The sequence below is a fragment of the Geospiza fortis genome, unplaced genomic scaffold, assembly GCF_000277835.1.
Source record: "Geospiza fortis unplaced genomic scaffold, GeoFor_1.0 scaffold88, whole genome shotgun sequence".
NCBI lineage: Eukaryota > Metazoa > Chordata > Aves > Passeriformes > Thraupidae > Geospiza > Geospiza fortis.
The window spans coordinates 1076031-1087574 of NW_005054434.1; the positions used below are offsets into that span (position 1 = coordinate 1076031).

Consider the following 11544-nt stretch of genomic DNA (forward strand, 5'->3'; position numbering starts at 1 on the left):
GGCTCCAGGACCCAGGGCAGGTCCCGCAGGCTGATGTAGTGCTTCTGCCGGCAGCAGGGGGATTTCCCCAGCGCCGCCTCCTCCCTGCAGTCCCCGGAGCTCCTGGATACCAAAAAAAAAGAAACAGGAATGGGTGATGCAACTGGAAAGTGGGGAGTGGGAGGAATCATCCTTGCTGCTGATAGCACAGGTGGGCTCTGGGACATGGAACCTGCTCAGAGTTTGTTTGGGTATTCAGACAGCGGATACGGGAAGAGGAGAGCTGAGATTCAGCAGCAGATTTCTAACTACTCCATTCACAGCTGGTGGACACTGGTGATGGTAAGAGCTGCCTACCCTCTCCCCCACACCCTAATAATTTGGGGTTTGCCCTCTCCTCCCCCCCCCAGTAATTCAAGGACAAAATTACACCAGAGGCAGTGTGAAAAATGTGTATTTTATGACAGGCTTTTCACAAATATTCAAATGAATATTATATGTGCTGTGTTAGAAAGTAATGCTGTATTAATTCTCTTAAGTAGTGTGTTAAATAGAGTTTTAGGTTATAAAAAATGTTAAAATAGAGACAATGCTATGTAGGATATCTTTTTTTAAAGAAAGGACTCGCAATGAGATAGCAGCCCCAGGACATCTGAATCTTTCAGAGAAAAAGAATTTATTGCTCTCTTATCAGAAGAAACCAACTTCTTCCCGCTTCGAAGGCGCTGTCAGGATACAGAGGAAGAAGCTGATGATGACCAGACAGAATCCTGTATTTGAATGGAATTTATGCATCATGTATGAGATGTATGAATATGCAACAGGTTATTTTGTTTTTAAGGGTTAATCCTTTGTTAACATGGGTCCTTTTTCAGGCTTATTTTGCCCAGAAAGAGGTACCCGGACTGTCCTTAACTCTTTGTGTTTATTGTCTCATATTGTCCTAATTCAATTTGTCCAAATTATTATTACTCTAATTGCATTACTATTTTTTATAGCCATTTTATTACTATTAAACTTTTAAAATTTTAAAACCAAGCCATTGGCGTTTTTCACGGGCAGTACAGACTTAGGTTTCCTACGTACCCGTAGTCGTCCAAGTTGAGGGTGTAAAGCACCAGCTCAGGCTTGCCCAGGGCTTTGTCCCTGGGCTCCTGCGAGGTGAAGCGCACGGCTTTGGCCATTTCCGAGGCGTGGCTGCCCAGCCTCTCCCCTTCGATCCGCACCTCCAGGAGCATCGGCTCCCGCCCCTTGCTTCGCAGCCAGTAATGCACGGCCTGGGTCACATCAAAGCTCTTCCAGCCCGACTCACGGATAGGAACCAGCCTGCAAGAGAAGGGCTTGGCATTAGAAAAGCCCATCAGATAAATCCCGGGCTCGCAGCGCTGTTATTGCAGCAGGATAATTTACTTCCCGTAGATTGTCACATGCCTTGATTACATGATCATTTTTGCTCTGGGCAAGCACCCACAGCAGTTAATTGCCACCTCAAAAAGACAAATGCAGATCTAACAGACACTGAAGGGCCAGAAAAAACCCTCTCTACATGCTCATGCAAAAATTAGGTGGTGCAGGGTTATGTGCAGGCTCGATATTGGTGCCAACAGCCTGGTAAACACCAGGCTCCCACCTGCTCCTGTCTGAGCTGCACTAGGGCCATAAGTTTCCACTCCAGTCTAGTTCTGCCTTCAAGGGTTGCAAAACTTCCACAGGGCTCACCACTATAGAATCAGATGATTTTTGCATCATTAACTTGTTTAAACCAGCTAATAAAATGGCCAGTGGAAAGATTACCAGCAGCCAGTAACCCACTTGAATTAGTGGCACAGAATTGAACCAGGTGGGGGATTTTAGAGAGGAAGATGTAGCAGTACACGACATAATTTCATAGATTATTTCAAAGAATCATCATATATTGCCATCTCAGCATAATATCTGCTCTTAAAAGCTCATTGTGGGTTTAGAGACCATATAACATGGTTGTACAAACCCCATCAGACTGAGCTGAGGCACAACCACATGATGCCCAAATGCACCCCAGAGGACCCAAACTCTGTAACTCCAGCAGAAGCCCCTTTCTTACCTGGAATCTACCAGGGAGGTGCTGTTGGTGCCGTCGTGCTGCTGCTGCACCCAGTACACGCTGACTCTGGCGTTGGAGACGGGCCTGTGGGACTGCCTGGCAGGAAGGTTTGCCCTGTCCACAGGCTTTTTGAATAGTTTCAGTTCAGCCATCGTGACTTCGCTGTTTTTGGGTATTCTGCCTTCCATGTCGAACACCAGCTTCTGGCGCGTGGTTGTGTCGGAGTAGAGGACTTCCCCTGTCATACCTGTGCAGTTGGGGACAGAAAGGATGGCCTGTCACTGCCACCCTGCTGGGAAAAGCTACCACATTTCGTGCACAATTATCATCACAACACACTCCTCCCATGCTCCCAGTCGCAGAGACAGCCACTAAACACACCTTTTCTCATGCGTACTTGAGTCAATGTCTTGCAAATGCCCTAATTATTCTCCTGTGTCTGAGCCTCTGCAGCCTGGAAGAACTAAATCTCTGGCATAATATGACCCCAAATTGAGCAGACCTCAAAAAGTGTGCACCTCTGTGCCAGTGCTGGGCATGAAAGCAGGAAACTGCACCACTTGGAATGAAAAAGTATTTTCATTTGCTGCCCAGGGTGCTGTGTGTGTCCTTTCAAAGCACAATAAGCTCTAAGTGCCCTTGTACAGCCACTATTGTGTCTGTATTTTCTTCCTTGGTAATTTTTCCTGTAAAAAAAAACCCTAAACAAAAAAAGAGATGAGCAGGAGTGAAACATTCTCCAAGAAGTGTGATTCCTATTAGAGGACTTGCTGTAGATTTCACCCAAAACCTACATGGCTTTCACTTTTTTATTCCCCTCACCTGCCCAGACTGTTCCCAGGGTACCAAGGTTTCCATCAAGCTCCAGCAGCATCCTGTCCTTTGCAAGGACTGCGGGACTCCCTCGCCAGGTGCAAAGGGTGCTTTGTTAACCTTTTCGATGCTGTTGCACGCTCCTCCTCTGCCCAGCTGAGCTCTTGAGCCAAACCCGACCCTCGTTCCCCTTTCCCCTCGGGGCTTTGCCTCTGCCCATCCTGCCAGAGCCCTGGCAGATTCCTCTGGCGGCAGCAGGATGCTTGGGATGTTTGGGATGTTGCCAGCAGCAGAAACCTTTTCTGTGTATCCCGGGATGCCCCTGAGGATGCTCGGCAGGGCTCGGCGCTTCACCCTCTGCCGCTTCAGCATGGACATGTACTTGCTCTTGACGTGCTCTGGGATAACCACATCCACCAAGTCTCTCGAATGAAGTTTAGGGACCTCGGACAGCCCCAGCTGCTTCAGCACCGCCTCCTTGAAGCGTTCCTGGGTAAAGGCTCGGACGGTGAGGACGAGGCAGAGCACGCAGAGCATCCAGGCACACCTCAGGTCCATCCTCCTCCGTCAGAGAAGCAGCTCCCGGCCCGGCAGAGATGAAGGGAGGGATCTCCCCGGGGCTGCTCTCGGCAGAGATGTGCTGGCAGCCTGCCCGAGCTGGGTGGAGGTCCCCGGGGCTGGGGTTTTATAGCCAGCCTCGTCCCACTGGCACAACAAATTTCACAAGTGGGGACGAAGCAAAGGACTTAAAAGGATCACTCCCCTGTTGGTAGACACATGCCAGTTTAACACCTTCATCCACTGCAAAGTTAATACAAGAGGGTTTAGGGGGCTCCTGGGTTCCATCACGGGGAAGAAATTTCCTTTTTTCTGTTTTAATTCCCTGTAAATATTTGGCCAGAAGCCCCCTGAGCAATGTCCCCTGCTCAGCCCTGCTAGGGAGGAAGCACCACTGCAGAATACATTGCTTTATGTACTACACCATATGATTCCTAAAGGCAACATCAATATTTGCTGCAGAGAACTTGCCAATAACAATCAGGAGAAGCTTTAGCTTTAGCTGGAAGTCCATTTTTATGGCAAGCACTGAAAAATCATTTTAATCTTTGGGGTGGGGGGGGCTAAGGTTCCACTTTGAATATTTGTATCAAGTGTATGAATCAGGGCAGTGAGTCACAGCAGTTGAATGATTTATGGGATTTTGTGCTGCTTCTGAATCACAGAAGGTGGAAGATGTACGGGTGTGACATTTTAGAAAAACGCCCCATCACTCTTTATGGATTCCTGGGGGTTTCATAATACCCATGCCTAGAAGAAGAGGGCTTTATATAAAAGCAAATCACTTCTCAGTGAACATGAGGAACCACTGCACTATTCCCCAGCATGGATGAAGAATATCAGTATTTTGAATGCTGCTTACAGCTACAACAGAGCACTGGCTCTGGAGAGTGAAGCTGATCTGAAGGTTGGTGTTTACCTTGTAACATTTAAACTGGAAACTTACACTCTTTTCTTTCCCAGCCTTTGCTGGCATAAGGTGTGGAAATCTAATTTTGGCACCAATCCCAGGAGACTTGAATTGAAGAAATATAATGTGATTGACAAAAGCATGAAGGAGCGTGGCACCTGGGGCAGACTCTCATGCTCTCCAGCAGCCACATACCTGAGCCTACAGACAAATGTCTTCAGCATCAAAGGCCCTTTGGATTTTAGATGCCTCTGTAAATGATTTTAGATTGGTCCAGTTTCACCCAGTGCCCAGGCTGAATGGTGTGCCCTGAGGACAGTCTGGCTGGAGGATGGATGTAATGAACTTGTACAAAATCACCCCTTTGTGGCTCATCCCTCATTAAAACCAGTGTCAGCTGAGGGAGGCAGCCTGGTTTGTACTCAGGGGAAGGCAATAAAGCCGTCTGAAAGAGCCCCACTCAACACTTCTGTTACTGCTCACTTTGTCTTTACAACCTTTTAAGAAACTTGTCTTCTTAAGCATGATAAAGCCTCTGTTAGATGTTAAAAGGGCACCTCATTTAGCTAAATTGAGTTTTAAGAGGAAAATGGGACAGACTACAAAGTAACAGCCTGTGCATGGCCCAAGGCAGTGCATTCTTTAATCCTGCACTTTGTGTAGCATCTTTCTCCGGAGATGAATTTTAGACATGCATTTGTATAGTACTTCAAAATACATCCATTCCCAAGACACAAACAGCAGTGAAAAATATCCACTTCATTTGTCAGCTTCAAGTTCAGCTCATGTCAAATACTCCTGTGAATAAAAGGGAAGTTTTTTTTTCTGAAATCTTTGTGACTTCCCTCATCCCTCTAGGAAAGCTCCATACACCCAGCTCTTCCCTCAGGACTGTGTCTCCAGCCAAATGGCACATTACTGATTCCTAGAGGGCGGGGCAAAAGAGCTGGTCACACAATGGGCTGTGTCAGAGGCTTGGAAACCACCTGAGCAATGTTCAGATGGCTGACAAAGCCTTCTGCACATGGGCTCTCAAAATGTTGGCCAGCTCAGTTCCAGCAGGGAATTTGTTAGGTTTCTATGGTCACCTGGATAAAACTGCAGTCCATGGATTTGTAATGGTCTCTCTCTTATGTCAGAAGACACAATCTCATAATTATTTATCCATCCAATTAGTCTTTGCCCCAGAGTGGTCCTACTTTGCAGTGAGTGTTCTTCAAAAGACCATGACAACATGAAATGAAAATGTCTGATTTCTCCAGCAGCACCCAGCTTTCCTGTATCCGGATGTGATTTCTCCTGTGGCTGATGCCAAATCCATCAGGACTCTCCACTGTCCAATGTGTATTGGAAGGTGATTTATGGGCTTCACACCCAAAATAAAATTATTGTCCAAACACTCTTGAAGCTCAGCTAAGAAGAAAACAGAGGATGTATATTGGAGGCTTTTCACAGGAGAGTGATTATCTGGTCCAATTGGAGGATTTGCCATTCCCCCTTTGTCATGCAAACAAGAAAAAGTCAGGAATTTTATAATAGCTCTTTCTGTGTAATGTGTATTAGAACCTGTGTGGCACTTCTGAAATGTCAAACAGAGGATTCAAAGAGACTGCAAGGGGTGAAGTATGAGCAACTCCCAGTTCTAATAAAACCCAGTACTTAGTGGAGAGACGATCTCTATATTTAAGCTTTTAATTTTGTTACAAGCACTTCTGCAAGACATTTGCTGGGCACATCTGTGCAATGACTTTTGGTAAATAAATCCAGTGGGATCAAAGAGAAAGTGTGAAAGGCTTGCCTTAATTATGTAGTTATTATCCTGGGAAACAAGAATGTTTGAAATGTATTTGCAGTATTGAGGGTCCGAATATTAAACTTTAGAAGACTTCAATTGCCATGGACATAACCCTTTTGTATTACAGCTGGTCCCACATTAAAACAGCCCTTGCTTGAGTGATGTGAAAGGCAACTTCTGTGGGCCAGGACAGTTTCCTGGAGTTTCTCCCTATGGCCTCAGCTTGCTCTGCAAGTATCTGGCATGGAAAAGTTTCCAGAAGGTAAGGCCTGATAACACAAGACATCTGGGTGTCTCCCAGGGCTAGACTGAAAACAGCAGAACCACTCAATGCAGTTGTGTTGATCTTTCTGATGGCTGGGATTTGTTGCAAAAATTTGTTCTTGTTATTTTTGTGCCAAAAGGCTTTGTGCTCAATCAGGTATCACCTGACTTACCTGCCTCATGCGTTCCCTTCCTCCTTCCAGTGGGTGCAAAGTCATAGAAGGGACTTTGGATCAGTGTTGTGAGCTCTGGCTAACTTGACTCTGGGAAACAGAACTTCCTGCCCCATGTCTGAGACGAATTGTGGTTGCACTGCATGCACAGATCTCATTGCAAAGATGCTGCAACCTCAGCCTCAGTCCTTAGTGCTTAATCTCTTGCCAAGGAGCCAGTTGCAGTAACAACTTTTGTGCTCCAAACTATCACCTGCTTGAGTTACACAGAAATTGTCCAGCTCATTTAATTTAGGCAAGGACATGAGACTGTTTTTCCTCATCACCAGTACAGGCCAGACTGAACTGGCCATCTCCAGTGGAAATATCTGAAAGATCACATCCTGTTGGGTCCTTCCCTCCTGGTGCTGTGTATCCCTGATTGCACTGACATAAGCAATCTTCCATAGGCAGCTTCTGCTTTTACTCATGAGCTTGTTTTGGTCAGATGGCCAGGACAAAAGGCAGTCTGTCTGAGGAGGAGGAATGGATAAAATGTCCAAAGTCCCCCCATGTCCTGGGTCAGCTGATGTCAGCTGGCTCGCTCGCAGGGGTTTGTGTTGGCAGCGTTTGCAAAGTGCCTGCGTTCTGGCAGAAAGGAGATCTTCACGATTTTTTTTTTTTAACAGAAAAGCAAACACAACTGTTTAAATACAGCATTTTCTATGCCTTCAGCAGTGTCCTCCCCACTGCCCCAGCCTGTTCCTTGTTTGTTAGCTGGGGAAGCAGGACTCGTCACGGCTCTGATGGCTGCAGCATAGGCTGCTGGCAAAAACACTGACATTTAGCTAATGCACTTGAATCAGATAAATAAGCACACAGCCCCGAATTGCTTGCTTTACACCACAGTCCACTTCATTAAGGAATGTCCTAATTACTGAGAAATAGCTGAATTCTATAGAAGCACCACTTAATTTCTAATCAGAGCCCATTTATCAGCCTAGTTAAAATGCTGCTTTCCCCTTGCAACTGTATTTATAGTGTAGAAGTTTATATATTTTTTTAAAGTTTCTTCTGCCTTATTGTGCAGATTCAATGTCCCATAACCTTTACTGATTTTGTGCCAAGTTTGTGTGGCAATTGGCATTCCAAAACCTGTGATGTCCCCATTTTCCTGTCATGCTAATACAGTTGGAATACTCCTCATACTGCATCTGTGGCACTAAGTAACCTGGCTTAATTATGGATTGTATTTCCTCCAGTTAATTTTAGCTCTAATAAGTTTTGCTTCACTGAGCAGTGTCCTCTTTTGCTAAGAAAGAGAGAAAATGAATCACTTTTCCCCAACTCAGATAGAGAAAGAATAACACTATATTCTAGCAGCTGTAATTTATTTCTATGGCCAGGAGAAGCTGTAAAGACAGAAAGATTATGAAGTATGTGTTAATGCAAGTTGAATAATTTGCATTACTAACTTTGCTGGAAAATATTTTTCTTCTGCCAAAAATAAAGATGAAAGGCCAAGATGAGTGAGACCTAAAAAGCAACTTCTGAGCTGCTGTGCAAAACAGCAATTTGTCAGTGGAGTGCAAGAAAACTCTAAGAAGGCCTGTTACTTGCAAAGAAAATTACAAAACCCAATGAAAGGTTGTAGAAGGCAAAATTAAGTGATAACAAACACACAGATGACAAGACAGAATTGACAGTTTAGCCTCCTCTGATCTGGAACATCAGATAGAGTGAGGAGCAGCTGCCCAAAGGCTTCTGCTAGTCCTCACTGAGCTATTCAAAATTAGCTTGGGCAGTGCCTTAACAAATCTACTGATTGGCAAAAAGATACCTGCAACAACAGGAAAATGAGCTAAACTACTCACATGGTTGTTTTCCATCTGTAACATCTGCTGCTGAAGTGACTCTGGGGCTATTGCATGTCAGTGGGTTTTACACCATGGAACCTAGATTGTACTGATTGATGTACTCAGTTTCAAAAATAATTACCTGCACATGGCTTTTGTCCCTGATGTTCACAGCACACTGGGGCTGTGATCAAAAGGATGGTGAGGTGGAATTCTGAATGGGCCCAGCAACAGCTCCAGGCCTCTTATCTGGGTTTTGGGTGAGCTGGGCTCATACAGGAAGAACATGTCTGGAAGCTGGAAGTTTCAAGAGGTACAAAACCATCTTGGGAATGATGATCTGGATCAGAATATACTCCCTTATCCTGATGCTTGATGTTCATTCTCTTGAAACAGAAAGAGGCTGTAAGCATGGCACTGAACTTTTGCAGGAAACTTTTCTTTGTCTTCAGAGTGTTGATGCCTGTTCAGAGAATGGTCTTAAAGGCCTGTAGATTATTTGAAATGCACTTTAAAAAAGATTTTAGATCTTTTAATGAAATTTCAAATCATTAACTCATTTTTAAAATCTATTGAGCTGGTTACTGTTAGTGGTGATTTATTATTTATCCTTTTCATTCCATTCCCCTTCTGTCTAGATTGAGTAGTTTGTTACACCTTTGAGAATGGCACAGTAACAAATACCAAAATAGCCCCCTAATTTTTTTTGTTTTCAAATAATGCTACAATGTTCAGAAAGGAGGGTGTGTGGATAGACTGCTCCTACTCAAGAAGTTACTACAAAGCTGTTTTCACTTAAATATTTATATTGTCATGGCACTGATTTCTAACATTTTTGAACGATATTACTATTTAATTTAAAAGAATTCAGAAGAAAAGAACTGAAAAAATGACTGTGTTTTTTGTGTATTTGACTCCAAAACAGAAGAGTAAAAGGTATTTCGCTTCATGGCACAGGAAATTATGTAATTTCCTGCCATGCACTCATATCTATGTAAAGAAGGAATATAAGGCCTCGGATATAACATGGCCCTTAAAAGAGCAAAAAATAAAGCTCTGTGACCTGACCAGTTTTAATCCTTTTAGCATTCATACTGCAGCACCATGGGAGATGCATCATGGCCATTTGATTTTAAAAGGGAATTTAGCCACACTTGGTCAGGTCACTTGAAGCGTGAAACACAAGCTTCAGTTGTTTGGGGTTTTTCTTTTTTTTTCCTTTTCTTACCTTACCATTTGCTTATTCAAAACCATTAATCCAGGAATGGCCAACATTTCCACAGAGCAACCAAATGCATTTCTGAACCTTAATTTTGGCTTTGACATGTGATTCTGGAGGAAATGCCATGCATTTGAAGCTGGCATCTGTCAGATTTCCAGGCTGAATAACTAAAGATATGGTGACTAACATTTATTTTATCTATAGAGCATGGCTCTTAGCTTTAGCAGTTGCCAGCGCAGAATTCAGCATCTTTTGACAAATCATACCTGTGGAGAAGATTTTTCAAAGGTACAAGAAGGAATTTAGAGTCTATTTCTCATTGAGCAAAACTTGGGTGCTTAGTCCCTTTTCTCTGCTTTGATTATAAAATAGAGCAAAGAATGTTTTACCTTGTGGCAGCAAAACTAGAAATAATTACTGCAATTTAAGCAGAGACATAGATGACCTGAGAATTAATTTGAAATGCTTGATCATTTTGACCAGATCTGTTGGAAAACTTCTAAGGCAGACTACAGGAAAACAATGTTCTCAAGAAAGTTCAATTTCTGCAAATCCAATGGGAAGAATCTGAAAATCATTTTGTGAAGCAGACTTGGAAAATCGGCTCTTTAAACTCTTTGAAAGCTTAACTGTTTGATTTGTTTTCAGCCCCTTGTGGTAGCAGAGCTTACCTCTGGCCTTCACTGTGTTCCCAGGCTGGTAAACTGTTGAACACTTGCTGTCCTAAATGAGAAAATACTGTGATTCATAATAGGACATGAAAATATACTGTTGCTTGGGTTGCCTTGAAACTGATCTAGAAACCACAGCAATAACAGAACACAGTGGTCTTGTTTCCTGAGTGAATGGGAACTGGTCCCTTAACACAATTTCATGTCCACTGAGAAATGCTCTCACTATGATCATTTGAATAATAAGTTCAAGTTCTTACACTGATGTATGAAACTCTTCTCATTTTCACAGGAACTGTGGTTCCAAAGGAATCCCAATCACCCTGGCTCACTGTTGCCCAGGGCAGTTGGCAATTTGGGGCCCTAAACCTTAGGTCTGCTCATGCCAGGGCTCTGCATGCAGCACCTGCTCTCTGAGCTGTGCCTGTACAGCCCCAGGAACTGACCCAGACAGGGTGTAAAAGAAAAGGTGCACCATGTTGTGAAGGCAGGAATAGTTTGCCTAGGTGTTCCCATGTAACACTGATCCTTTCTTCCATCCTGGAGTTCATCTCATTCCAGAAAGCATGCCACTTTACAGGACCTGCTCTTAACTTCTCCCAGATTAATTCTGACCACTCACTCTATCATTAACTGATATGTAACCTGGATATATAAACATCTACTTCAGTGAATCTAAATATAAACATCTGCTTTACTGAAACTGTACATAACATCAGTAGGAAAGGAGAGCTGAAAACATCTGGGCTCTTTTCCCAGTTCTGTCCCTGAGTCAGGATTATGACCTTGAGCAAATTGCTTTGGCCACAATTTTCAAGTCCATATTTAGACACCAAAATAAATAATCTGATTTTCAAAGGCACCACAGCTTCTACCAACAAAACTCTAATCAGCTATAAACTCTAATGATTACTGTACTTAAAGTATCTTAGTAAAACAAGCCATCTGTTACAGGGAAGAAAGTTCTCCATTGATCCATAGATCACCTGTGTGTCTAAGGTGCTCAGCTTGCAGGGACTACATTACTTTCCCTTTTCAAACAGCTTAGGCCACACTCCCACTCATGAGGCAATGTCAAACATGCCAAGTCCAGCTGGAAGAGATGTGAGGAAATACCTTTATATCCCTTGCATACATTTGAAAGGAGAAAGATGAAGCAGAAAGAAAGTGATTTAGAGAAAGTAAAAGAATCACAGGAAAGGAAATATAAGAAAGGATGAATGGAGGTAAGAAATAAAATA

General features: G+C 43.6%; 1 protein-coding gene across 1 annotated transcript in view; it reads right to left on the minus strand.

Annotated features, from left to right (window-relative positions):
- Window positions 1–3433, minus strand: part of LOC102044030 (left-right determination factor 2) — a 3534-nt gene extending 101 nt beyond the window's left edge. The window contains exons 1-4 of the mRNA XM_031061954.1: window positions 3184–3433; window positions 2063–2303; window positions 1066–1305; window positions 12–102 (exon numbers count right to left, since the gene is read on the minus strand). Coding sequence (XP_030917814.1) covers window positions 12–102; window positions 1066–1305; window positions 2063–2303; window positions 3184–3433 — 822 coding nt within the window. The remainder of the gene's footprint in view (window positions 1–11; window positions 103–1065; window positions 1306–2062; window positions 2304–3183) is intronic.
- Window positions 3434–11544: the final 8111 nt, after the last annotated feature.